This window comes from Penicillium malachiteum, assembly GCF_028827825.1.
Source record: "Penicillium malachiteum strain IBT 17515 chromosome Unknown utg000002l:1.0-8849297.0:1.0-8852440.0, whole genome shotgun sequence".
NCBI lineage: Eukaryota > Fungi > Ascomycota > Eurotiomycetes > Eurotiales > Aspergillaceae > Penicillium > Penicillium malachiteum.
This window is the reverse complement of record NW_026643095.1, coordinates 4,822,386-4,848,750: the sequence shown is the minus strand read 5'-3', so window position 1 is coordinate 4,848,750 and position 26,365 is coordinate 4,822,386. Positions and strand designations below refer to the sequence as shown.

The 26,365-nt window shown below is 46.4% G+C and overlaps 11 protein-coding genes across 11 annotated transcripts; 5 read left to right on the top strand and 6 right to left on the bottom strand.

Annotated features, from left to right (window-relative positions):
- Nucleotides 1-404: 404 nt before the first annotated feature.
- N7483_004805 (WD40 repeat domain-containing protein) lies at nucleotides 405-2,414 on the bottom strand (the record flags this gene model as incomplete). Its single annotated transcript, XM_057088242.1, has 1 exon — nucleotides 405-2,414. The coding sequence occupies one exon, from the start codon at nucleotides 2,412-2,414 to the stop codon at nucleotides 405-407; it is 2,010 nt and encodes a 669-aa protein (XP_056948071.1).
- N7483_004804 (NACHT and WD40 domain protein) lies at nucleotides 2,411-2,872 on the bottom strand (the record flags this gene model as incomplete). Its single annotated transcript, XM_057088241.1, has 2 exons — nucleotides 2,411-2,721; nucleotides 2,779-2,872. The coding sequence occupies 2 exons, from the start codon at nucleotides 2,870-2,872 to the stop codon at nucleotides 2,411-2,413; spliced, it is 405 nt and encodes a 134-aa protein (XP_056948070.1).
- Nucleotides 2,873-3,635: 763 nt separating this feature from the next.
- N7483_004803 (60S ribosomal eL42 domain-containing protein) lies at nucleotides 3,636-5,968 on the bottom strand (the record flags this gene model as incomplete). The annotated part of the gene is made up of 7 exons (XM_057088240.1): nucleotides 3,636-3,675; nucleotides 3,740-3,924; nucleotides 3,994-4,086; nucleotides 4,532-4,586; nucleotides 4,932-5,518; nucleotides 5,572-5,808; nucleotides 5,867-5,968. 7 exons carry the CDS (start codon nucleotides 5,966-5,968, stop codon nucleotides 3,636-3,638), a joined length of 1,299 nt encoding a protein of 432 aa, XP_056948069.1.
- Nucleotides 5,969-7,808: 1,840 nt separating this feature from the next.
- N7483_004802 (elongin A domain-containing protein) lies at nucleotides 7,809-9,029 on the bottom strand (the record flags this gene model as incomplete). The annotated part of the gene is made up of 3 exons (XM_057088239.1): nucleotides 7,809-8,675; nucleotides 8,786-8,862; nucleotides 8,972-9,029. The coding sequence occupies 3 exons, from the start codon at nucleotides 9,027-9,029 to the stop codon at nucleotides 7,809-7,811; spliced, it is 1,002 nt and encodes a 333-aa protein (XP_056948068.1).
- Nucleotides 9,030-10,117: 1,088 nt separating this feature from the next.
- N7483_004801 (putative tubulin-specific chaperone Rbl2) lies at nucleotides 10,118-10,621 on the top strand (the record flags this gene model as incomplete). The annotated part of the gene is made up of 3 exons (XM_057088238.1): nucleotides 10,118-10,285; nucleotides 10,379-10,465; nucleotides 10,520-10,621. The coding sequence occupies 3 exons, from the start codon at nucleotides 10,118-10,120 to the stop codon at nucleotides 10,619-10,621; spliced, it is 357 nt and encodes a 118-aa protein (XP_056948067.1).
- A 205-nt stretch (nucleotides 10,622-10,826) lies between these two features.
- N7483_004800 (uncharacterized protein) lies at nucleotides 10,827-11,905 on the bottom strand (the record flags this gene model as incomplete). Its single annotated transcript, XM_057088237.1, has 2 exons — nucleotides 10,827-11,800; nucleotides 11,869-11,905. The coding sequence occupies 2 exons, from the start codon at nucleotides 11,903-11,905 to the stop codon at nucleotides 10,827-10,829; spliced, it is 1,011 nt and encodes a 336-aa protein (XP_056948066.1).
- A 523-nt stretch (nucleotides 11,906-12,428) lies between these two features.
- On the top strand, nucleotides 12,429-13,595 carry N7483_004799 (uncharacterized protein; the record flags this gene model as incomplete). Its single annotated transcript, XM_057088236.1, has 1 exon — nucleotides 12,429-13,595. One exon carries the CDS (start codon nucleotides 12,429-12,431, stop codon nucleotides 13,593-13,595), a length of 1,167 nt encoding a protein of 388 aa, XP_056948065.1.
- Nucleotides 13,596-15,388: 1,793 nt separating this feature from the next.
- N7483_004798 (Maltose permease) lies at nucleotides 15,389-16,971 on the top strand (the record flags this gene model as incomplete). Its single annotated transcript, XM_057088235.1, has 7 exons — nucleotides 15,389-15,487; nucleotides 15,553-15,994; nucleotides 16,040-16,308; nucleotides 16,373-16,477; nucleotides 16,531-16,586; nucleotides 16,648-16,756; nucleotides 16,807-16,971. The coding sequence occupies 7 exons, from the start codon at nucleotides 15,389-15,391 to the stop codon at nucleotides 16,969-16,971; spliced, it is 1,245 nt and encodes a 414-aa protein (XP_056948064.1).
- Nucleotides 16,972-17,190: 219 nt separating this feature from the next.
- Nucleotides 17,191-18,823, bottom strand: N7483_004797 (uncharacterized protein; the record flags this gene model as incomplete). The annotated part of the gene is made up of 7 exons (XM_057088234.1): nucleotides 17,191-17,389; nucleotides 17,444-17,775; nucleotides 17,839-17,989; nucleotides 18,039-18,151; nucleotides 18,220-18,566; nucleotides 18,625-18,699; nucleotides 18,751-18,823. 7 exons carry the CDS (start codon nucleotides 18,821-18,823, stop codon nucleotides 17,191-17,193), a joined length of 1,290 nt encoding a protein of 429 aa, XP_056948063.1.
- Nucleotides 18,824-19,493: 670 nt separating this feature from the next.
- On the top strand, nucleotides 19,494-20,690 carry N7483_004796 (Short-chain dehydrogenase; the record flags this gene model as incomplete). Its single annotated transcript, XM_057088233.1, has 4 exons — nucleotides 19,494-19,581; nucleotides 19,640-20,299; nucleotides 20,353-20,487; nucleotides 20,554-20,690. The coding sequence occupies 4 exons, from the start codon at nucleotides 19,494-19,496 to the stop codon at nucleotides 20,688-20,690; spliced, it is 1,020 nt and encodes a 339-aa protein (XP_056948062.1).
- Nucleotides 20,691-21,460: 770 nt separating this feature from the next.
- On the top strand, nucleotides 21,461-26,305 carry N7483_004795 (MFS transporter; the record flags this gene model as incomplete). The annotated part of the gene is made up of 7 exons (XM_057088232.1): nucleotides 21,461-22,295; nucleotides 22,348-22,603; nucleotides 22,674-23,296; nucleotides 23,935-24,034; nucleotides 24,117-24,182; nucleotides 24,272-24,977; nucleotides 25,037-26,305. 7 exons carry the CDS (start codon nucleotides 21,461-21,463, stop codon nucleotides 26,303-26,305), a joined length of 3,855 nt encoding a protein of 1,284 aa, XP_056948061.1.
- Between the last annotated feature and the right edge of the window lie 60 nt (nucleotides 26,306-26,365).

The window sequence follows — 26,365 nt, the reverse complement described above, 5'->3', positions numbered from 1 at the left end:
CTGCATGAAGACGTCCACTGTTGAATCTCAGAGGCGTAATTTCATGTCACTTGAGCTAGATGCCAGTATACAACCGTCAGGTGAGAAGGCCACTGATAAAATTAGATCTGAATCGCCCTTGAGAGTCTGTATGACTGTGCTTGTTTCTAAATCCCAGATCTCAAATGAGCTAGATGCTAAGAGGCGGCCAGTAGGTGAGAATGCTATTGGTCAAACTGACCAGCACGTGTCGAGAGTCTGCGTAAGTGCGCCAGTCACTGAGTTCCATAGAAATATTTTGCTATCAACCGAGCCAGACGCCAGTAGGTCCAGACGGCAAGGCGAGACAGTTACTGAGCTCACAAGATCGGAATGACCTTTGAGGGTCCGTATGAGCGCGCCCGTCACTGGGCTCCAGAGGCGTACTATTGTGTCTGCGGAGCCAGACGCAAGTAGGTGACCATCACGTGAGAAGGATACTGACTCAACACTATCTGAATGGCCTTTGAAAATCTTTTAAGTCTGCCTATGACTGGGTCCCAGAGATATACCTTCTTATCATCAGAGCCAGATACTAACAGGCGACCATTAGGCGAAAAGGCCACAGAGTTGACCACGCCTCCACGGCGTTTGCCGGTGAGAGTCTGTACGAGCGCGCCTGTCACTGGATCCCAGAGGCGCACTGTACCATCATTTGAGCCAGCCGCCAACATGCGAGAGTCAGGCGAAAAGACCACTGAGTTGAAATAGTCATTTGCATCGTTGAGGGTCTGTATGTGTGATCCTGTCGCTGGGTCCCAGAGGCATATTGTCCCATCCATTGAGCCAGACGCCAATAGGCGAGAATCAGGCGAAAAAGCCACCGAACGAACTTCTTCTGAGTGGCCTTCAAGGACGTCTAATTCTGCAACCCATTCTTGTTCAACTGTTGGTAACTGGGATATCCAATTAGGAAGCTCTCCATCAAACTGTCTACGGATTATTGCCGTACCAGGCGCAAAAACGAGCCCTGCACAATAGACCTGAAGAGGTGCTTCCATACGACGATTTTTCAATATAAACCGCGTTGTGTCATGAAGGAAATCAAAATCCTCAGGAGATCCATTGTTGCCCTGAAAATTGAAACTGTTAGTATGAATGTGCAGACTTCCAAGGTTTATCTGATTATCTTTAGGACTTACCGATACGAATATTTGGAAATCACGAAGAATACCAAGTACATCTGATGCAAGGTCCAATAGGATCATCGTTTCCACCCAGTGCAAGAAATGAGAGCGAAGAAATGAGAAAGCATAGGAAACTGTGTTTCCGAATTCGTTACAGCGGACCAAATGATATACCCAATATTTGCAGGCATACTGTAACTCTGGAGCAATGTACTTGTCGATAGTCTCCAAATCAATTTCTATCAGTCGAGTGCCGACACTTGGTAGCTCACATATATTTCTCCGCAGACTGTGACACACGTATAGGCATTGCATGGTCACGGTATGGTGCACATTCGCCTCATTCATCCAGAAAGAAGTTTTTTGAGCAGTTTCTGGATCGAGAAGAAAGTCCCGGAAAGAGAGGTGGAAAAGACGGATAGGTATTGTTTCGTTGTCTGGTACCCTGACCACAGAGTGCAGCGCGTCAAGGCGAAGTCGTATAAGATCTGCTGGAAGGTCTATAAACTTTGAAAGTGATAGAATTGACAGTGGACTCTGAAGTATCACGATGGAGCCAATCACCTGCTGAAATTCCGAGATGAGTCTGCTCTTCTGCTTCCCATGTTGTCCGTGGAGAAGACGGTTGAGAACTGGAAGATACGTCCTATCTAGCTCAGATAAATCATTTTGATGCGCAAAGACTTCAGCAAGACTTCCTCTAGGATCCCAAATGGGATCACCTAACATACGACAGATAGTGGCAGCGAAAATGAATAAAGGAATGGGTATTGTTATTAGTTTTCGAAAATCTTCGTCTCCAGGCCAATCTGTAGGGAGGGAGCGTTCGGTTCTAATCTCAGCAAGTTGGCGCTCAAGGAACAAGGCTATATCGTGCTCGATCACTTCCTCAGGGATGTCATGGAGAATGAGATCTTTGTGGTCCTCGCTTGCAATCCTCGAAAATCCTAGACGGACTGGTAGATCAGGTCTGCTAGTCAAAAGCACTCGTAAGCGTAAAGAAGTTAGACGTTTCAATTTTGGAAGAAGTTGCAATATAAGTCGAATATCATCATCTCCTTCGCATTCATCTAAGGCGTCAATCACTATTACCATGGTCTTAATAGAGATGATAGATTCAAGCCCCCGAGGTGGCTTGAGCTTTTGAAGGGGCTGTAAGATGAGTTTTTCGAATTGCTCCCTCATTGTTTTTGTTGCGATCCCTGGATGTGCGCGGAGAACTTCCTGCAGGACTGGCATCATCTGAGGGATCCTAATCGCTAAATTCATTGCGATTGTCGGGAAGAGCTTTCTGGAATTCCCTCGGTCCCCTTCACCTCTCCCAAAGAAAAGCTGGCTCCTAGTGACTCGACCTGACTGAATGAATCCGCCATTGTTCGAGAGATAGTCGATTTTCCAGTGCCCGCCATTCCATTCAACCAAAATATGCATTTCGCATGTGGTGACTCGGAAGAGGCCCACTCTTTGATTTGGTTGATGATATCGGTTCGTGTACCTGCGAGACATTTATCTTTGTGTTGATGGACACATGAGTCGAATGCTGCTTCATGCGCAATAGGTAATGCTTGACTGAGATCTGGACAAAGGTCAGCAAGACCCGACATCAGTCGTCACTAAAAACATAATCTCTTACCCGGTGGAAGATGAAACTCAGCCGTAACCGGACCGTAGCTTTTCCCTATCTGCATGCCACTATTTTGGCCACCGAAGGATATTGCTTCAGACATGATCCAGCAACAAATATCCACGTCAAGTTGAAGATCAGGAGTAACATGCGGGGCTGAATCCCCTACGTGACAGTCCTGGGGGAAGTGCGCCCGCGCGTCAGCTAAGCCCCGCCATCAGGTGACGCTTGCTACCCAGCTGCTGTTGATCATGCATCTGGTAGTGAATGGTTACCTACTCCTCTATGTATAGAAATACCTAAAGGGGGTAGGATAGCCGCTACGTAAGTCGCTACGCAAGTTGGAGGAAGAAAAATAGAAGTATCCAATGACCAACTGTGAAGAGGTCAACGGTCAAAAAACCTCCAGTACCCGAGCACATAGTAAAAGAGGTCTAAGGACCAAGGTTCCTCTACTCCCCTTAGGGACCAGATAGATCATAGAATTTCAGTCATCAAGCATACCTGCCCTAGGTATGTTGATTGCTCCCGATATCGGTGAGGACGGCCTGGCTTGAGAGATTAGGCCCGTGGCTTATGCCCAAAATAGGTGCCAGGAGACGAGAACCTTCAAGAACTTGAAGGCATAAACACATTTGGCCAAGGACTAGTCTCGGATACATCAACCGGGATAACCTACGTCCAGTACTCAGTGGATCTACGGTCCGGAAAACACAGGCTCGTCGTCAGGTTGTCATAGTTTGTTTTTTGAAGGTATGAATTCCTATTTCATTTTTCCATTGCCCATATCATGTATACTTCGCCAAAACAGCGAAGCTTCTTGTGCAATGCAGGAAACCCAGAAGCCGAACAAGGAAATCCAACGCTTAGAAGACAAGAGCAGCACCCTTGGTCTTCTTGTCACCACTGTAGAGAAAAAAAGAATTAGTATCAAAGATCGCAAGAACTCGGGAACAGGAACTGAACATACCCCAGCTCGAAGTGCTTGCAGCGCTTCAGGGCAAGCTGCTTCTTGGCCTTGCAGGCAGTGCATTCAAGACGGAGAACAACCTTCTTGGTGGTCTTAGCCTTCTTGTGGAAGACAGGCTTGGTCTGACCACCGTAACCGCTCTGCTTTCTATCATAACGACGCTTACCCTGGGCAAACAGGGAGGCCTAAAGTTGAAACAAAAAATTGTAATCAGTATTAATCGTGCGGGAGTCGATTATCGAGGTGTGTCTCACCTTGCCAGCCTTGTACTGGGTGACCTTGTGCTGGGTGTGCTTGTGGCACTCCTTGCCCTTGCAGTAGGTCCGGCGGGTTTTGGGAATGTTGACCTGTGCGCGGAGAAAATTTGATAAGCTTCTGCTGTGGTGCAAGTTTTTTTTTTTTTAGAACAGTCTAGGCTGTGTGCGTCTCAAGTCCGAGTTGAAGATTGCGCTTGTGCGGGTCGTGTGTGGTCGCGTCTCATAGCGTATGGGATCAAGTCGATGTCGGTTCAATGAGTGTTTCCAAGAGTGCGTATGAGGAGAAACAGTGTAGGAATGGTAGGCCTTCGATTCCGTCTCATCCTTCCACTCGATCACATTCGCTCGCCGAAGAGCTTGGTTTTGCCACCAACTCCATTAATCGTGAACTATGTAGCTATTTCCGTGTCTTTGAATGCCGCAGAAAACGAAATGTTGAGAGCGAGTCGCATGGGGAAACATGGGCTTGTATTCGGTCGGGCTTGGTCGTTCACGATCGCGGATTGCGGCCACACAAATTCAACCTCCATCGCACAATGTCGAAAAGATTTCGCAGCGGATCTCGGACGGGGACTTGAGGGAGCAGCAGCCTAGAGATTAAACGGTGTGTATCTTACCATTTTGACTGTCTTGCCGGGTAGCGAGGTGGGTGGTCGTTGGATTGTCACTTGTCGGAGAGTTCAAGCAGACGGTCGGGTTGTGGGATTTCGTTTCGCTTAGGCCCTATTTGGGAGTGCGCTAAACCGAGTTGGGATTTTTAGCTGTTGGATGAGTCATCATTTGTGGTTCCCGATTAGGATGTATTCATGGGTTCTACTTAATTTCATATGGACATTGTCTATTGTGGACTCTCTGTGATTTCAATTTTTTGATATTTAATCTGGATGGTCTCACTTAGACTTCAGAGCTCTTTGAGGATCGTTTCTCCGACATACAAAGCCTCTCCTTTCCCATACCATGATCTACCCTTGTTCACTTCAAGTCCGCGTTCATGTCCCAATATCCACTCTCCCCGCGAAAAACTTCCAAATCGTCCCCAATCATTTGACGTAAGCTGCTGGTTAATATTCTCAATCTTTTCAACTATCGCAGCCGTTCTAGCACAGAGGTCGTCAAGCTTCTCTGATTTATCAGCACCTGGAGGAACAGCAAAGCGAGCCATAGTTAGGTGGGCCGAGGGGACATTGTATCGAGACTCAAATCTATAATCGGACCAAGTCGAAGCAAAATGCCAGATATTTCGTCGCAGATGATGATAAGTAAAATCATCTTTGTCGCTCTCAGCAGCGGGGATAAAGCTCAAAGCAAAAGCTGTATCGTCGTAACTAACGATCGGGCGAACAAGGCGGGGGTTCTGAATAACCGTGTAGCTCGCAATCCGCTGAAGAGGAAGCTTCTTTTCAAGCAGAGGAACCACTTCATCCATCTTGCTAGCTGACTGTGAAGAGAGCATCTCGCAGGTGGTCATGTGAAGATCCTCTTGAGGGGTGAGCCAGAGGCCTGGAATGTAAAAACAAATCAGCTATATGGTTTTTATCAGACTTGCCATGGCAATCACATACATGGACCAGCTACAGATGCGAGCTCTTGCTGGATATCGTAGACCAGCTCACGGATATGCTTTGGCGGTCTTGCCCAGAATGAAAAATTGTTTCTCGGATCTTCGTATTCAATGAGACCCTGATCCGCCTTTATGACATTCTCCAGGATTTCATCAAATTTCCATTCACGAAAGCCGGGAGTCAAGAGTCGATCCTTGAACTGTGCATTTCGGTTGGATCGATGAGCCTCATACGCCTTTTGTATTTTTGTCTGTTAAATTTGATTAGCCAACACTTCAAGTCATGGCTAGACTGGGGTCGAAAGCTACCGGATTATCCCCACACGCGTCAATAAAATCCCTAAATGGGTTGGAACTTGAAGATGAAGATGAATAGTAGGGGACAAAGTCCTGGTATCGTATGTCGTTCATAGTGAATATAATCGGGAATTGAGTAAAAATGTTAAGCTTCGAGTTGCCGGATGCCAGTCACGGTGGACTCTGCCCAGGTGATGATGATTGTTGAAGATCAAACATCCATAGAAGCCCGAGGTAACTTTCAGCTGGATATATAAATTCAAGTTTGCCAGGTGGGGTTACTAGTATTAGCTATTACTAGCTCCAGGCCGCCGCCGCCGGCGGTGTAGTTGACAGGTTCTAAAAGCAACTATATATCAAATAAAGATAGAGTACTCAAAAGTGATCGTGACAATATTACAGTGGTTAATTTTCAAATGTTGATCTTAAACGCGAAGATATTTATGGTATCAACACCTCACATCATCAATCCGGCAATAAGGCCACCACCGCCCCACCTAAAACCCCGCCAACGCGGCTCTCTCATCTTCTCTCCAGACATTTATTTGGATTACAACACTCTTCACCTCAGTGAAACTTGCTCCGCCAAACACCTTTAAATCTATTAAATCTACCCGTTCAAGCGCAATAAACCATCCACCCTAGCAAAATGTTGATCAAGTAAGTCTAGGATTCACTCAAACCTTTCCAATTGCATCATCGAATTCCCAGGCACTGAGAACTCAAGAGCACCCTGCTAACGCGTGTTTGTGAAATAGAGTCCGTACCCTCACCGGAAAGGAGATTGAGCTGGATATCGAAGCAGACTACAAGGTCAGACCCTTTCTCGCCTACCGCGTTGCGCCCCCACGAAATCTTCCGCGTTTGCGAATATCCAAGCACTAGGCTCAAAGCCTGCTAGGAAAGGGAAACCCATACTGAAAATCAAATCTCTAGGTCTCTCGCATAAAGGAACGTGTTGAAGAAAAGGAGGGCATTCCTCCTGTTCAGCAGCGTCTTATCTTCGGCGGCAAGCAGATGTACGTTCTCCCATCCGCATACACACCTTCCTGCTCCCCTCAAATATGACAAAAGGATATCGAACTCATGCTTATACACTTCTAGGGCGGATGACAAGACTGCTCAAGAATATAACCTCGAGGGTGGCGCCACTCTTCACCTTGTGCTCGCCCTGCGTGGTGGAAGCAATGCCCTGTAATCCGTTATACCTCTTAGATACCATACTATTTCCTTCAAGTTTGCAGCAATATGATTGAGGTTGAGTGGGACCTGATAACCCAGAGTACTTGCATCCGAGCCTACCTTTTTTTCGATGTGCTGGACACTCTGCAGGTTGATGGATATGGATACCGGGTGGTCAATTCGAATGGAAAGCATTTTAGGCGTCGCGGAATAGCACTTGATTATTTTTTTTGTTTAAGAATGAAGTAGTCAGATATGCCCTTCGTGTTCGCTCGTCCTTTTCATTCTAATCTCTAAATGACTGGGTTCCCATATCATCATCCACTCATTTGAGATGCAAGCTTGCGATGAATGATTTAAATGTATACGGCATACCATACGAGAAATAAATACCAATTGACGAATGTGACCAACAATCAAATAAGGACCTTAGAACTCAGGTCTCGAACTCGCTTCATGTATGTTATTAAATAAAACGGGCCGGCCGTAGATACTGAACAAGCAAAGTGCTCAAGATTCAACCTCATTATAGCATGTTCAGATGTTCATATAAACCATGGACATGAATGAATCCGCTACATAAAACCATGAAAATTGAAGGTGGAAGAAATAGAAGAACATGCGCACCCACGACCAAGAGATCCCAGACACAATGCGAAACTCCAAAAAATGCAAATATACTCAAGGATAACGCTAGATACACTAACTCCCAGAATGAAACGCTAAATGTCAGTAGTACCTAGGTATAGTACGTCGTTTTCATATTACGCAGTCAAGTAATACGTCGACGCTTTGGTGGCATAAATACGCTATCCGGTCGCTTGCGAGGCATAGCTGGGCGCGCAGCAGGAGCCGGAGCCGTACTCGCTTGGGCAGTGGTTGGGTTCGTCGGTGGAGGTGGAGATGCAGCCTGGCGCTTGAGATTTGCTTGCTTCGCCGAGGAAGCGCCAGTGGGAATTGGAATCTTCTTCTCTGTGCTCAACGGTGGTGGCGGTTTACCAGAAGCTATCGCCCGCAGACGAGCCTCCCTCTCAGCTAGCAATGAGCCATTAGGGGCTTGGATCGACTGTCCAGGGGTCGAACGTCCGAATGAGACAGGTGCCCGGATTGCTTTCTCGGGCCTCGTGGCTGGAGCCAAATTAGAACCAGAACCAGAACCAGATGGCTCCGGTCGCCGGTGTATCTCAATCAGAGACCGAGGTGCCTGCTTCACCTGTGATGCACGGGTATTCAACTTCTTTGTCGGTACCGCCATGGCATTATTCCGACGCTGTGGTGTGAATATATTCTGCTTTCTCTTCCCCGCAGAGCTCGAAATGTCCGACCGAGGTCCAGAAAATCGTACACTGCTTGTCGGTCTCATCCGTGGTCTTCCTTTGCCTCCAGGTGCGGCAACTATCTTTGGCGTTAATCGATCCCGTTCGGATTTGATTCCGTTGAGAGCCATCATCATCTTCTCTGCGTCGGCATCTATCTCCCGTTGAACTGCTTCGCGGAGGTCACAGTATACCTCGTACCATTTGTCCGTTTCTTCTGGGAGTTCGTATCGTTCCCATCTTGGAATGTCGCGCTTTATAAATTCAAGCCAGATCTCTTTGTCTTCTTTGGCGAGATGGGGCGATCGTACTTCTAGCGCGTGCTATAGTCGTCAGGGATGGCGGTTAGTCGAGTTTCTCTTCGTATTGATTTTCTTTTTGTTTCGCTTCAATTTGCGCGTGCGAACAGGATTTAATATTCGTAAGGACGTACCAGTTTCTCGGGATTATCGATTTTCTGTAAGATTGGGCGAGCAAGGAAATAGGGTAGTCCGCCGAGATCGTCGAGGACTATTCAATTGATAATTTATTAGCAAACATCCCGATCATAGATAAAAAAACAAACAGAGAAAGACAGACTGGTCGGAACTTGGGCTCGATAAGAATAGTGGCAACTTACATTTCACATTTCGGATCGCAGTGGCCATAGCCAGCTGGAAAAGTGATGGGGCCGGCATGCTAGGCAAAGACTCGAGTGTATATTGCCACGCAGATATATGGTGATTGAAAGATTTGAACCGGTCAAGAGATGATCATGTTCATGAAGTGTCAACAAGGTCAGATCGACTTTACATAGACTTCAAATGTTGAATATTCGCTTCAGGTCGTCGTCTAGGAGGTGGTCAAAGGATCGAGGCTGGCCCCGGTGATCATTCACTCCGACGTGGACGCTTATTGGTTCGTAGTAGAGAGCGGGGCGGGAGAGTGGCGCTGCATGTCAAGGTCTTTGATACATTAAATTATTGTTACTTTTGTTTCAGAGAAATCGAATGTTGGAACTGAGACTTGGGAATCTTGAAAGAGTCATTAAACTTATAGCTAAAACTCACTTTAGACCAATATTTGAGTGAAGAATACATATGCTTGTCGTCTATATGTGAACATCATAGGTATGACGCATAGTATAAGTACTTGAGAGATGAGGGACTCAGAAGAGGCAATGTATGTTATACAGCGCATATTGAACATTTGAAGCTTCAGCGTTGAGCTCGAAATAAATTTACTAATTGTAGAAACATGGATTTCTGAGGTTGAAGGAAATCTCATACACTAAATATCCAGGGCTTTATATCGCACCTACAGTAGCACGTGAGGCCCCTCATGCAAACATTGCAAACACAGCAAACATGTCATGCCCGATAGCATCATGAGGGGCTCGGGAATTCTTGGTGGCTTCATATTAAAGGAGATTCATCCCGATATCAAATATCAAAAGCAAAATGTACGTTCTAAGGCAAACGATTGATTCCTCCCTACATATTCATATTCCCTCGAGCCACAAATGGAACAACCATGCAGGCCATCTCCAAATATGCAATATAGCGGTAGCTCATCTGGAGGCTCCTGCCAAGTCCGAGGATGAGTCTCATTGCTAGTGCATGGGAAGAGAGATCCATACCCAATCCAGCAGCTCCTATAAGTGGAGAAGACATAGGCATAACTTATGTCCCTTGATTCCAAATGGCATAACATATGCATCCCAAGCCGCATATTGCATATTGTACTCCGGACTCATAGCTAATTATTTACTAGATCAAACATTAAAATGGCTCCCCGCTCTCAGATTGAGATTGTTACTTCCTCCGTCACTCGCCTGGTGAAGGAAGAGGCTTCCTACCACCGTGAGCTGGAGCAGCAGGCTCAGCGAATCAAGAAGCTGGAGTCTGGCGGCGGTGATGATGATGAGAACAGGGAGTACCTTATCAAGCAGGAGGTATGTTTGGGCTTCTGGAACCTTTCCCGGCCTTCTACTCAATACATGGATATCAATCCTGAAACTGTGTAACAGAACTGACCTTATAACTAGCATCTGGCTCTGGAGGAGACCAAGAAGGTCCTACCCAATCTGAAGCAGAAGATCGTCGATGCTGTGAAGAACTTGGAAGCTCTGATCGTAAGTAGAGACTACCGAGACCATTGAAAAATGACTATACTGATATCTGAATAGACTGAGGAGGGTCAGAAGGGTGCCGAGAGCAATGTGCAGCACATTACCGCTGCCAAAGAGGCCATTGCCCAGGCGAAGATTGCCGAGCGTGAGATTTCATAAAAAGTAACACTTGGGTATCATTATTAAGCCCGGGGCATTAATAAAAAATGAAATAATAAAGTGAAATGATCCAGAGGGTAAGAATCAACATGATGCATAATTTAGAACCTTTTAAAGATCAACGCCTCGAGAGAACCATAACATGACCAAAACATGTCAGACTGGAACCATAACGCCACGCTCGTAATATACATGTGAAAAGACCTCAAGTGGTATCCATTTTCTCAGCCAAGTGATCATCCGAGAGCTCTTCACCCTCTTCAAGCTCATCCGAGTCCTCCCCAGCATCCTCAACCATTCTCTCACCCTCATCCGCCATGTTGGTGTCTTGATCGTGGGCGCCATCTGCACTGACCACATTTCGCAAAGGAGATGCGCCTCTCGCAATACTCAATCCCTTTTCAACCTGCAACCGCCCTTCATCCTGGCTGTGTTGGGAGGGGGTCATGCTATCAGTCTCTGGAAGAGGGCTAGTCGCAGCACTCAGCTTTCCCTTTGAGGAAGCATCGCCTTCATCGCCATCTTCACCCTCCTGCATGCCTTCTCTCCGTTCCACTTCCTCCTTTTCATCGCGGATCAAGCGGCGCAGCTGCATACCTTCCTCCACAATACGACCAAATTGTTCGCGTCGCTCCGCCCAAGTCTTGGCATAATCCTTGCTTTCTTTCTCCAGGTCCGAGATTTCTAGCTGAAGCTTCTGGAGGTTGGCTTGCTGTTCCTCCCGCGGCTTCAACAGCCGGTTCTTAGTAATTTTCTCAGCTAGCTCGTCGTAGCTCTTCCGTAAAGCTAGTAGTCGCTGAGCTTCATCGAGCTGGACGCGGAGCTCAGTAGTGTTTTGACGCACCGCATCCATCGTTGAGACAATGCGGACTTTTTCCGTCGCATAACGTTGGCGCTCCTCCGCGTTACTAGTCAGGAGGAACTGAACGCGAGCAATGCTGCCTTCGAAGGCTGCGAAATCGAGAGTCACGTCTTCGCGGAAATGGCGCCATTCTTCAAGACGCTTTTGCTTCTCAGCCTCTAGGTCTGCGGTCGCATCGATGTCAGGATCTTCGGGTGGAGGTGTGAGCGGGAGAGAGCGATTGGTGACAATGAGGGATTCGGGATTGAGAAGTCGCTTGGAGATACGCTTGAAAGGTTTTTCTTCGACATTGAGAAGACGCGATTTGTGTAGCGCATCTTTAGGAGAGTACAATTGTCAGTTTTGCGATACATATGTGGAAGATGGGACTGGAATAAGACTCGACCTTCGTCGGGCTGGCCCAGCAGCCCGTAGGAAGCCATTTCCGGAAGTCTGATGAAATAGATTAAATATCAAGATGAAAATGCGAAGTTTTGAAATAGAAAAGTTCAAGTGAAATTGTGAAAGAGAAAAAGAATGAGGCAAAGGGTTAGAGCAGTGAATGAATCTTGAGCGGGGAGCGAAGAAGAAATGTGAAGCCGAGCGGTCTGGCGGTCCACCCCATGCGGCTGCTTCCCCAGAGAAACAAACTCACCTCCACTAACTAGATCCCGCGACTTCCCCTGTGCATGCTACGCTTGAGCTTGTTCCACGAGGGTTTCTCAACTCTATGCAATATACTCTTAGATGATGCCCGACTGAGAGAGAAAAGGAGGATTCAAGGCGCTCTTGGATCATCGCGCGAGTCTCGTGTTCCCCCATAACAAACTGGTGCTTCTTTCAGGACTGCGGACATCGCACACCACACCCAGATGGAAGTAGTCGCCAAAGAATTCGCGACCAACGCTATACCTACTTCGTTGGTCTTTCCTCGCTGAACGTGTCGAGCGTCGTGTCTCCGCCAAGATGTCAGAACTGTACTCCGGGCTCCAAGTGGATCAACGGTTTTCCTCTTTAGAGGAATTCAAATCGGTGATCCGGAGCATCTCTGTTCGGCAGCATTGGGAGCTCCGGGTGATTCGAAGTAATAAGAAGAGTGTGGTCATTGGCTGTCGATCTGGGTCCAATTGTTTCTTTCGTGTGGTGTGTCGCTCGAACAAGAATGCGACTTACATCACTAGTTTGCAAGACAATCATAGCTGCCGAAGAGGTGGGGACTCTCCAGTCCGAACGCCAGTGCGATCTGAAGCCTCGCATGTGCGATTTCTGCTAAGCGAGATTCCGAAGCTCTTCGACATGGATGCCAAAATCCGAAGCCAGGATGTTGTGGATGCCGTGAAGCGGTATCATGGATATGATATCTCCACGAGACAGGCGCAGCGTGCGTTGATCAAACTGCAATCCCAAGATGCAGTCAATCAGAATGACCAAAGTATGAGTCTAGATATGAGCCCAGGCGATCAAAACTCCCCTGTCCATTCCCAACCCGAATCACAGGGCGATGCAGGACCAGCGTATCGGGGCCTTTCGGAGAGCCGCTGGATCACAGACCCTCTTCAACCCCCGTTAATGGAGGATGAACCCGTGCATGCCAATGAGCCACCAGAGAACTCTGTAGTGACAGCACACGCTCAATCTATTCGGCCTCCCCCGATGCCACAACCGCCTTCAATTGGAACCCCAAGCCAGTCCTCTATCAATGATCCACGCCCTTTAGCCGTATCGCAACCAGGTGTTGGTTTTGCGCCATCTACTCCTTTACCATTATTGGCGGGCCATCCTCACCCCAAACCTCCAAACTACCAGACGCGTAATGACCACCCTGCTATGCCTCAGATGGTTCTTACAGACTTCAAAATTGAGTTTACCTGTACAACCTGTGGAGCTTTGAACCAGAGCTTTTTCCCTAATCAGGGCAATGTTACCGGGGGTGCCTACATGACCCACCACTCTGTTCCACCACCAGTGGCTGTCACGCGGCATGGGGACCCTTCGCAACATGGTCCAGATGGCAATGGGGCGGACGTCACTGAGGATGGTGACTTTTCCGTTAACGCTATGAATGCGCGTGTCATGCAGAATCCATGGGCGACCGGGGGCCTAGGTGTCCCTATTGGGCCACCAAATAACTAGGACCACATAACAGACCTTCAGAAATCATTTCCCACATGCCCTTGATCTTTGAAAACGACTACAATCTAATGATTGCTTTTGGTGATTCAATTACCAAGGAAGAACCGGAATTTAACTGACGCAATCATTTGGACTGTTGCAAGTTGAATTTGCTTTGGCACGCTCATTAAGTGTTTTCTCGTCAACTTGACGAATTCTGTTTTTCTCAGTGAAAGATTCCACAGACTTTACAGGTCATGATTCAGCGTTGTATATCAAGAACAGCAGGTTTGGAATTACGATAAATGAAATGTTCTGGAGCTATTATACGAAGACAACGAGACACGACAGACCCACGCTTGTTTTTTTTTTCTTTTTCTTTTTCTTGACAGATACCATTTTATGTCCATATTCTCTCGCTGGTTTTGGGGGTATTAGTACTCACCAAGTGGAATTGATTTCCTTTCTCGGCATTGCTGCACTTCTGGCTTCGAGATAGCATTGATACGAGCTCATGCAGCCAGAATCTTGTTTCCAACCGTATATAACTCTACAATATAGGCCACTCGCGATTTAACACACCTGTACAGATCATACTTATGCAGTTTGGATCTGAATTGCCCTCCACCATCTCGGATTATTAACACCAAAGAGACAAAGCGCTGAGCGGACCCGCTTCTCCACCTTTCACCATTGTTGATCTTCCCCACAACAAGCAAGACCACGACCTAATTTGCTTAGCTCGGAGACTTACCCCAGAATGTCTTTTGTTTCGTCTTCCGGTGACAAAAGGATCCCCATTGGCACGAACAACAGGAAAATGTACAGTCATGACATGGGACCAGCCGCGTGGCGATGAAACCTCCGTGCATTCTCGGATCCAGATTCCCCTGGCTTGCATCCTAAAGGGCGTTTCGGCAGTCGACAAGGTCATTTAATTCCCGACAAGAAGGATGGCTCAACCTTGCCTCGACATGCAGAGAGAATTTACCGATGTGTTTGTATCCACTTTATTTTCGAAGACCAATAACATAGTATCTGGGATGAAGCATGACTCTTCCCCTCCCGGTAGAAGAAGAGTCTATCATGCCGCTCACATAGCTAATGTAGACACTAGACAGAACTCCACATGGCCCCACACATGTGCAAAGAACCTGGGGTAAACCTGGGTGATCAATGTCGAAGCGTGATGAGCATAGTGAGTGCTGGACTTTTGCTAAAACCCGTAAATTGTCTTCCAGGCGTCTTTTAGTCTTGGATTATCCAATCATTATTACAGAATCTGAGATTTCTTTTGCTTTTTTTTCTGACTGCTTCTTCTTGTTACACTATCTACTTCTCAACGTCATACTTCTGATATCATGGCTGTTGAACAGCAGAATGGAATCCGATTGAATTGGAGGTCACTGGCAGCATGCTCGCTGATCTCTATGGCATCATTCCAATATGGCGTTGATTTTACCATGATTGGCGGTTTCCAAGCAATGGTCGGATTTCTGAAGGTGAGAATCTATTTACCAAATAACAGTTTCTAGACCAAAGGCCCGGATCTTACTTTCTGGCTCCAGATGTTCGGATACCGAGATTCAGCCAGTTCCACCGGTTGGAATATCACATCAGAGAGACAGCAACTAATATCGTCTCTGATGGTATTAGGTGCCTTTGTAGGCTCATGTTCCGCAGGTTTGTCCCTACTTGCCAATGATAAACAGATGAAGGGGGTTAACACACTCTTAGGACCCATTTCATCATGGATTGGACGAAAGACAGGTTTGTACTTGGCGGTTGTTTTGATTTACATTGCGAATATTACGATGATGACCACGGACACAATCGGTGGTCTTTATGGTGGTCGTTTAGTCATCGGATTTGGGAATGGGTTTCTTATGACATTCTCTCAACTTTACATCCAGGTATGAAATTGAAGTTTTCTATGTTAATAAAGAATAAAGCAATCTAAATTTTCTGTCCTATCTAGGAGTGCTCGTCCGCTCGTTACCGTGGTCTCATGCTCGGCTGGTTCCAATTCTGGACATCATTCGGATCTCTCATCGGAACTATTGTGGATAATTTTACCGAAAAGTCGACTGGAAAAAGCAGTTATATCATTCCACTAGGGATCATCTTCATTATACCCGCAATCCTATGCGTGGGCATGATATTCATCCCAGAATCCCCTCGTTGGTTGCTCCAAAATGGCAATCTTGCAAAGGCTGAAGAATCCTTGATCTGGTTGAGACCCGACAGAAACACTGTGAATAAAGAGATCGTCGATATTCAGCATGCTATTGAGCTGGAGAATAATCTGTCGGGTGCATCTGTATGGGATATGTTCACCAACCCTGTTGATCGTCGTCGAACGATCCTGGCTGTTGCTGGGGTCAGTACTCAGGCTGCTTCAGGAGCTATGTATATGATCTGTAAGTATGACTTCTTTAACCAAGAATGTTGCTAATTTCTCATAGCGTACGGCACTTACTTCTTCGAAATGGCCGAGGTTGGAAATGCCTTTGAGAATAGCTGCATTCTCACTGCACTGGGGGTGGTAGCAATTTTGCTCAACATTTTAGTCGTTACTCACATTGGTCGTCGAAGACTCTTCTTAACCGTTGGTCTTATCATTTGTGGATTTAGCCAGCTCATGTCAGCGGCTGTGTATACCGTCAACCCCGGGACACCTACTACGGGCAAAGTGGTCGTAGCAATGGCGGTTATCTTCATTTTTGCTTATAATGTGAGTCAATACCCAGAAGTACACCAAGAATGTGGCATTTGAGCATAATCTTATTCCAATTTAGGGAATGGTATCTACCTACGCCTGGGTTTCTGGTGGCGAACTGCCTTCTCAACGACTGCGTTCATACACATTCGGTGTAGCGGCAGCGATTGGATTCCTCGGAGCTGTAAGTGTGCTCAATCTTAATAAATTAACCAGGTGATCTAAAATTATTCACAGTGGCTTACCACATTTACTGCACCTTATTTCATCAATGTGGCAGAGTTGAACTGGGGGTAAAGTGTCCTAGGGTTTAACATGACTGATATTCAAGAAGCTGATATCTTATACTTCAAGTCCAAAATATGGCTTTATCTGGTTTCCGTCATGCCTTATCGCTGCTACATTTATTTACTTCTTCTTGCCAGAGGTTAAGGGGCGTACCTTGGAAGAGATCGATGAAATGGTAAGATGACCCGAGATAAGATTGGTTGAACTTATACTGATTTTCTTTAGTTTGAACAACGTGTTCCAGCTCGGAAGTTTTCATCGTACAAGTGTGTTGGAACTGCTGCTCTTGATGCAAAGTTGAAGAGCTCTGGAGATTTGAAAGATGCAGCATCGAGAAACTCTGGAGATCCAAGCAAGGCTGCTGTCGAGGCTATTGAGAACAAAGCTTGAAACTAGTACTATCTTGGACGAATCTTCCAAGCCCTGGAGGGTTTGATCAAGACTGTTATATAGCGAGCACAGACCTTACTCCAACTGAAATTCGCTGCAATCTGTTATTAGGAATATGTTTTTAATCTGTTTGTCTAAACATCTTTAATCGGGACTGATAAGAAATTGAATTGATCCGAACTCATTAGAAAGAGAGCGTACAAACCACCTGACGGTGACTTAATTAACCTCCTGCAACTTCTGCAAAACCGATCCAAATTTCTCTCGCGCGTTACTCTCTGCATCAAATCGAAAGATCCAATCCTCGCGAGGGAGCTGAATTGATGAAGGATTCTTTGCAACTTCATCCCAGTCGGCCTTATGCCACATATCACGAGTCGTCTCTCCAGTCTTTTGAACGGCTTTGACGCGCTCATAACTGTGGATAGTTAGAATCGATGCGACAAAAGGAGGTGCGTCATCTATAACGTACCGGATATCTTGATAAGCTCGCAGAGCGCCAGGAACATTTTCCTTCCCACCCTCCTTCAAGCACACAGATATGACCACACCATCTTCCAGCGCTTGTGTTGCTCCCTGAGCTGAAGTCGGTAGGAAGGGATGTGCCGAGTCACCGAGAAGGGCAATACGTCCGTGGTCACTCACCCACCGAGGCAGAGGGTCTCTGTATACAAGTTTCCAATCAACAAGCGATGGAGTCTTCTCGACGATCGCTTTAACTACCGGATCCCATCCTTCAATGACTTTGTATACATCCTCGAGTTTTCCCGGCAATTGCCAGGATTCCTCAATGTCGGCCTCGTCCTAATTTGAAAAGTTAGATCCGTTCAAGCCCATCGATTGTTCAGATAACTCGATAGAACTCACCTTATGTGTCATAACCCAGCAGCAGTCTTGGCCATTCTTAATTGTGGAGAAAAGAAAGTGAACGTCGGGTCCGATCCAGCCGTTGAATGTGTCGCCGTTCTCACAGAAGTGTTTTGTTCGTGGATCACGGATCATATCTTCATTCGAGAACCTACCTGGATTAGCAAAACTGGCCAATGATCATATAGTCGGGTACTCACCAAGCTCGGAATATTCCATACCCACTGGACTTCGGTTTATCAACATACCCTAGTACCAGCTCTCGGGCTTTGGAGCGAACGCCATCTGCTCCAATGACAAGGTCTGCAGTGATCTGAGCCATATGTTAATCTATAAAGACTCAGGAAGATGGGACAAAGACCGAAAGAGTCAAGGGCTTACCTTGCTGCCACATTCCAGAATTATTCCAGCTTCATTATCGTCCTCAAAGTACTCCGTGACTTTCTGACCAAGATGAATAGGGATTCCAAGATCATCCTTGGCATAGTTGAAGACAATCGTGTGCAGCTCGCCTCGATGACCATTGAAGACCGGTGCTTCGGGGTCGTATTTATGAGTTGGCTGTGTATAGACAAGCTCGCCTGTCCATTTGTGAATTTTGAAGCCGTAAGTTTCAAGATTGATACTCAGTGGTCTCAGACGTTCAGCAATAAGGCCATCAGACCAGCGTCGAAATATTCTACCCGCATTGGGCCCGAAGGAAATAATATCACCAAGGGATTTGAGCTCTGAAATGGAAGTGGTGTGAGAAATGACCGGATCTTTCCGTGAAGCTCGGCGACTCACCAGGAAAAGATTCGTATACTTCGACAGTGTGGCCTTGACGATGGCATTCGATGGCAGCTGTTAACCCACCGAATCCTACACCTGTTTAGAAGAAATGTTCTAGGTGGAAAGAGTCGATATTTTTACCTGCTCCGACAACTACCACCTTGATACCTGTCGGCTTTGCGACATTGTCGCCGAATAGCTGAGAATCCGACATATTTGCTTAATACTTAACTAGAAACAGAATCAAAAATTCCAGAACTCTGGAAAGCACACTCAATCCTAGAATCTTGTTCTTAACTCCCACCATGTGGAACAAGCCCCAACATCGACGGCTATCCTAGAGACCTCCAACTACCGACAACCATACTGCAATAGGCTCTGAAGAGGGCTCGGTACATCTTTCCAGTTCCCATAGCCAATTACCAGTCTAGAATAACAACCAAGGACAAGATGTGGGGAGCTCTCTTGCGGGGCCCCAGAAATAACCTCGAGATATTGATGATTTAGCCTCCAGCGCCCCGCAACCCCCCGCATTTAAAGGTGTCTTTGAACGAACAGTGTTAATCAAGTTTTCCAAGCGAAATGGCCTCGGCATTTATCCTTATGTCTTCCGTGCGGTGCATAATTCCCTCTTGTGGGGCCATGATGCATTCAAGTGTTTTGCAGGACTGTACTGTGAATAGTGAAGCCGGGAGAGAAATGATAGGGCAAGAGAGACAGGGATGTAAACATCAGGCGCCCTGTATGCATAGTCAGGTGATCTTATAGGATATAGGTCTCCTATCTGCCCCTCTTCTCCCAGGTTTTTTATTCTCATCGCGCATTCTAATTATAGGAAACGCAATTGAGATATTGTATCATTCACGACCTGATAGACGGTGAAAATGGCTACATCTCATCCTGAGTTCGATAAGCACACGACGGGAACAGATGTTGCCGAGGCTTTTGCTAGCCAGATTTCAGGGAAAAATGGTAAGTCAGATCAGCACGAATGAGATCGGATTAAACAATAATCTAACATGATGTTAAGTGATTATCACTGGCGTTGGTCCCAATAACCTAGGCGAAGCACTTGCGCTGGCAATTGGCAGCCAACAGCCAGCCAAGTTGTTTCTTGCATCACGAACCGAGTCCAAAGTTCAACAAGTCGCAGATGAAGTTGGAAAACTGTATCCTGAAGTTTCAATCGTAGCAGTTGCGCTTAATCTTGCCTCTCAGAAATCTATACATGCTGCCGCTGTTCATATTCAAGGCTTGACTGACCGCATTGACATTCTGATCAACAATGCTGGAGTGATGCTTTTGAACCCAGAGAAAACGGAAGAAGGCATTGAGATGCAGTTTGGCACCAATCATATTGGGCCATTCCTGTTCACCAATCTGCTTATGCCGCAATTGAAACATGCAGCCAAGTTATCTGAACCTGGATCAACTCGCATAGTTAATGTCACGAGTGCGGGTTATCAAATATCGCCTATTCGGTTCCACGACTATAACATCGAGGGCAAGGAGGTCTCTCTAGATGAAAGACCGCCTGATCGAGTTCCTGCCATGTTTAATATGACCGCGCCCGGATATAATGGCTGGATAGGATATGGGCAATCTAAAACAGCCAACATCTTGTTTGCGTTGTACTTGACTCATAATCTTGCAAAAGATGGGATCGTTTCATACGGTGTTCACCCTGGTTGTGAGTATTCATCTGTGTTAGAATTTCTCATTGCGTAGCTAATATCTTTGCAGCGATCGAGACTGGCCTGAGCCGAAGTCTCGATGATGATGGCTATGCGATCATATCAAAGACCAATGATTTCTGGAAGACAGCCGATCAAGGTGCTGCGGGTATGCTTGTGGCTGCATTCGATCCCAATCTCAACTGTAGGTCTTAAGCAAAGCGCACTTTTGAGTAAAACATGAAAACTGACTCATTCTGGTAATACGCAGCCGTCTCTGAACCATCTGCTGTTTATCTCAGCGATTGCCAATTTGATGAACTACAACCACATGCTACGAGTCTTGATGTAGCCGAGAGACTATTCCGCTTGAGTGAGGAGCTGGTGGGGATGCAGTTTCCACTCTGATATCTGTCACATTCTATCGGATATCCGATGCATGGATGTCACCCTTTGTAAGGTCGCTCCAGGGTCTTCCAAGGTTATCCTCATAGACAACCAATTGAATATAACAATCACCTGCATTACAAATCACACCGCTTCATATTGTAGAATCTTAGGGGTTACATCATGACCCAAGCTATCCATATGGATATTGGCCACAAGATCCAGATGTCGCGTGAGATTTACTCCGGCCGTGAGTGACTAATACTTATCGGCTGTCCGATCGGAGGTCCGATGTGGCGACTCCACTATACAGACTCCTTCTCACCAACGGTGACCAACCACAGTACAACATTTCGCGGAATATAGCCGACATTCTCTGGATCCATTGTCCACCGATGCAGGATTAGGACAAAATCCAGGCCTTTTCTAGGTCTGTCGGACGCCTGTCCGAATCTAATCTTGTTTAACGGCGCCAGTCTCCAATGGATGGTTAGAATCATTTGCCGATAAGCCGGATGGCACTAAATTCTCCAACAGGGAGAAAAAATATTCCCTTCATGGCCCCTAACAAGTTTTATATATGAAAGCTTCCCAGCCACTGTCTTTCATTCAATTGTTCCCGTGGGGTTGAAGAACGGTTTTCAATACTAAGCTTTGGCCGAGCATCCATTCCTTACTCCATCGCGGTATCTTGCGTCTCCACTCTCACTGGATGGCACATGCCAACCTATTTTTCATCCGAGAAGATTGTCAACACTAGTTTGACGCGATTTTCGTGTCCCAGAAACAGAATGGCATCAAATCGACAGCGTGCGGCCGAAAAGGCCCTGCATGATCAGACGAATATTCTGCCTTTCGCGCAGCTCATGGTTGTGTTCTCAGGATTGGCCATTTCATTACTCATTACTATGTCCGACCAGAATGGTATTAGTGTGACTTTGCCCACTATTGCACGCGACTTGAATGCCCAAGATACTATATCCTGGGCTGGAACCTCTTCTCTAATTGCGAATACTATGTTTACAGTGCTCTATGGCCGATTGTCAGATATCTTCGGCCGCAAGAATATCTACATTTCCGCATTGGTGTTGCTGTGTATCGCGGATTTATGTTGTGGTCTATCAGTCAATTCAACCATGTTCTATGTTTTCCGAGGTCTTGCTGGTGTTGCTGGCGGTGGTGTAACGTCTCTTACTATGATCATTGTATCTGATATTGTTACCCTCGAACAACGTGGAAAGTATCAAGGTATTCTGGGTGCTGCTCTTGGCACTGGAAATGTCATCGGCCCCTTTATTGCTGCTGCTTTCATTATGGATTCCACATGGCGTGGATTCTTCTGGCTGATCTCTCCTTTAGCTGCCGTTTCTGCTATTGTTGGGTTCTTCCTTATCCCGAACAATGCAAAGAAGGGCAACTTTAGGCAGAATATCAAGCGGATCGATTGGTGGGGTGTGCTTGCCTCCTCTGTCGGTATTATTCTCATATTGATCCCTATCTCTGGTGGTGGTTCATACTTCCAATGGGATTCCGCTATGGTCATTAGTATGCTTGTGATCGGTGGCTTGTCTTTCATCGCCTTTATTCTTATTGAATGGAAAGTGGCTACATTGCCAATGTTGCCAAGTAAGTATTGTATATCAAATCTTTCCATATGACGGTACTAATATTTTGATAGTGTCTTTCTTCAAAAACCCCGTCATCACTGCTCTTCTTGTGCAAAGCTTCCTATTAGGTGCTGTCTACCAGGCATATCTATACTACCTGCCTCTCTACTATCAAAACGCACGTGGCTGGGATCCAATTGTGTCTGCGGCATTGACAGCTCCTATGGTAGCCTGTCAGTCCGTCTCCTCGGTTTGTTCCGGTCAATATATCTCCCGGCTTAAGCGTTATGGGGAGGTTATCTGGTTTGGATTTGGGCTCTGGACACTGTAAGCAAATCGAAACCCAACAGCTTCACCTCTTCTTGTGGAAAATGGTACTAATATTTCAATTTTACAGCGGTGCTGGTTTGATGCTATTATTCGGTCGCCAGACTCATCCAGCCGTTATCGGTGTCATCGTTGGAATCACCGGTCTTGGTATTGGATGTACGTTCCAGCCAACAATGGTCGCCATACAAGCGCATGCCACCAAATCCCAGCGTGCTGTTGTGATTTCCAACCGAAACTTCTTCCGCTGTATGGGCGGCTCAGTTGGTCTGGCCGTCTCAGCTGCACTTTTACAGGCAACTCTTAAATCCAGTCTTCCCAGTAACCTCTCTTACTTGGCAAAGTCCAGTTACTCGCTTCCTTCCGAGTCCAGTGTCTCTGCAGCAGAGTGGTCTGAGATTCTGAACTCCTACTCGAAGGCTTCACATTCCGTCTTCATTCTTCAAGTTCCATTGATTGGTCTATGTTTCCTTGCATGTCTTCTTATTCGTGACCGTGGCCTTGAGCGACCGAAGGAGCCGGAGGAAATCGAGGAGGAGAAGCGAAAGGCCGAAGAAGCCGCTAGGGATGCCGAGGCTGCTCTTCATGAAGTTGATGAGACTGAGAATCACGAAATTGAGGGAAATGAGGAAACAACCGAGAAGCGTCATTCTATGTCCTCGACACTTGCGGAATCCTCTATGCCGCCCTCTCGTGCCGAGCCCGAACTCGCGAATCTTGAAGAAAAGAAAACCCTTGAACGAAAACAGTGAAAAAATTGGAGAATTAAGGACGTGCTGCATGATTGATTTTCTTTTGCTGCATATAAACTGCATGGCGTTGGATACTAAAAGCATTGCACTGGATTACCCAAGCGTTTAGACTGGAAGTTCCTAGATACCACATAATCCGAGTCTCGCTTTAACTTGAATTACAAGTTGAAGTTATAATTCATTTAATAAATTTGATAATATCAATCATGATACCAGTATTGTTCATACGACCAAAATTTGTATACTAGTACCTTCAAGTTGGAAGAGGCAACAATAATCCGATTATTGGCTTCTCTATTGGTCCAAAATGATGCTTACATGTAGAATATTGACAGAGAGATATTGAGCAAGTAAATATTTACAAGTTCTTACTCTTCATAATTAGCCAGTCAGCAAAACTCTAGATGTCCACATTCACGCCCTATTCCTATGTGGCGTTAGCTTGATGAATGTCTTGGCATCGGTACTTGCCGCGCATTTCGGTTCTCACTCCGACATCCACTCACTTCACATACCCCGAATAATGTCTTGTTTTGAAAACATGTGGAATTAATCAGTCATACTCCACAATGAACAAAGATGTATTCACTCGGACAGAGCCCTGGATCATCAAGGCAGGTGAGTCCGGCGTCGAGGGACCACAATCCGAGGAAGCGTGGGCGAACAGCATGTACCCGCTGTAAGACGAGAAAGCAAAGAGTATGTTCAAATATTTATTTCAGTCAAAGGTTTTGAGTCACATACTTATCTGCTCGATACAGTGCGACAATGAATATCCAACATGTTCCAACTGCCAGAAGGCCGGAGTCCCGTGTGACAAATCAAGCGTGAGAGAAGACGCTGATCGTCAAAATAAGTCAGTTTACTTTAAGAATGATTAGAAAAGTTAGTTCTGAGTTATCTAATGCCCTCTCAGTTACACACGCGCTTTAGAAGAGCGAGTAGCATTCCTGGAAGGCAAGCTGGGACATGCCGATACGGCTACAGCGAACCAAAATGCCTCTGGCACCAATGCTGCTGCCTCACTATGGTCCCCTCAGGGAGGACACGCCACACCTCAGACTACTACGTCTGGCCTTGATAACAACCCAGTCGGAGAGATTGTGGGCCTCCTTGCATTAAGCTCCTCCGAAGCACCCGCATACGTGGGGGCAAGCTCGGGCCTCTCGCTGGCTGCTAACCTGGGAGAAATGGTTCAAACGAGTGTTTGGAACCAATTTATGTCTAGAATGCACCAAAAGCAAAATTCAAGCGCTGCAAATGCGTCCCAACGCCCTCTCAATTCAGGGGCAGACCAGTCCCAACATCAGCAACAGTCTGATGCCGCTGGTGGGTGCGTCCGTGCTCGAGATCATTCGATGAACATTGACCCTCCAAATGATGAAGTAGGTTCCAAAATCCTGGAAACTTATTTCATCAGGCTTCATGCTCGGTATCCCTTCTTGGATCGAAGCAGGACATGGAGACTCCATGAAGACAGATGGCGACTGGCGAAAACAAAATGTGGTGACTTGACGCAGGACGACCTATACACAATCTTCAAGTTGAATATGATATATGCAATCGGCACCACAATGCTTAAAATCAGTGATGATAAAAAGTTTTCAAATGCACAGCCTGAAGTAAGTTGCATATTCAAACCATCCTGATTGCATGGAATTCTAACCAAAGTTCATTCCAGCGATTTTACGCCAATGCCCTACAATATGCACCCACAATGTGTGATGCACGCTCTATTGAAAACATTGAAGCTATGGTTCTTCTTGTCGTTTATCATCTACGGACCGCTTCCAGTCATGGGATGTGGTACATGATCGGACTTGCCATGCGCACTGCCATCGACCTCGGTCTCCATCGAAAGGCAAATGAGATCAACATGGATCCATTTTCAGCGCAGATGCGACGGAGACTTTTTTGGACAGTCTATTATCTTGAAAGGGTGGTATCCATGTCTCTGGGTCGCCCGTTCAGCATATCCGACCGTCATATCGATCTCGATTTACCATGGGACGTCGACGACGACATAGAAGACCCTGCCATACTCACAGCACCACCAGACCTGACCAAGACGAGCAATCTTACATTTGCGATCTATCTTTTCAAACTTCGTCGCATTGACTCCCGCATCCAACACAAGATCTATCGCGCCGATCGTCCTTTATCTTCTTTACGACCAAAAATGGACCCCTTGTACCTCGAACTCGAACAGTGGAAAGAATCCGCCTTTCTGCGATTTAGAGGCGCTGATCTTGATTATCCCATGCTTCATTATAATAGAGCGGTTCGACTTCTAATTCAGCCCTTCTTACCCCTCCTCCCTATCACCGACCCTTTTTACCACATCTGTCTCCGCGCCGCTGGGGATATCTGTCAATCTCATAAGCGCCTTCACCAAACATTGGAATACGGTCATTCATTCCTAGCTGTCCAAACTGTCTTCATGGCTGGAATCACATTACTCTATGCAGTGTGGACTCACACTGAACAAGTCTGGTCCGTAAGCATGAGTAACGACATTCGCGCATGCTCAACTGTTCTATTCGTCATGGGAGAAAGAGCAGCATGGGTGAAGAAATACCGCGATGCGTTCGAGTTACTTGTGAATGCCGCCATGGAAAAGTTACAAGGAAATGAGACAGCCCGAAACACCGGCATGACCGAACTCATGACAGCAAAGCATGGTGGTATCTTCAGTAATAATAATCCTTCTGATATGCCCATTGGAGAGAAGTTCCCACCGGCGAATCCCACGGGCTTGGCACCTGAGACGACGGGTAGTGCCTATCCGGCTGATGATACGGATCATGCTGTGAGAATGGCACTACAGCTTGCGCCGTGGATTGATCAGGATGAGAGCGATCCATTGTGGATGCCTGATTTCGAGACGCTGGAGAATCTATCAGGGACTTTCTGGAGTCATGCAGACACGACCCTTTTTGATGCATTGTAGTTGAAGTTTTATTTGGCACATATTTGATAGCGATTTTGAATATATCCATTTCACGACCTT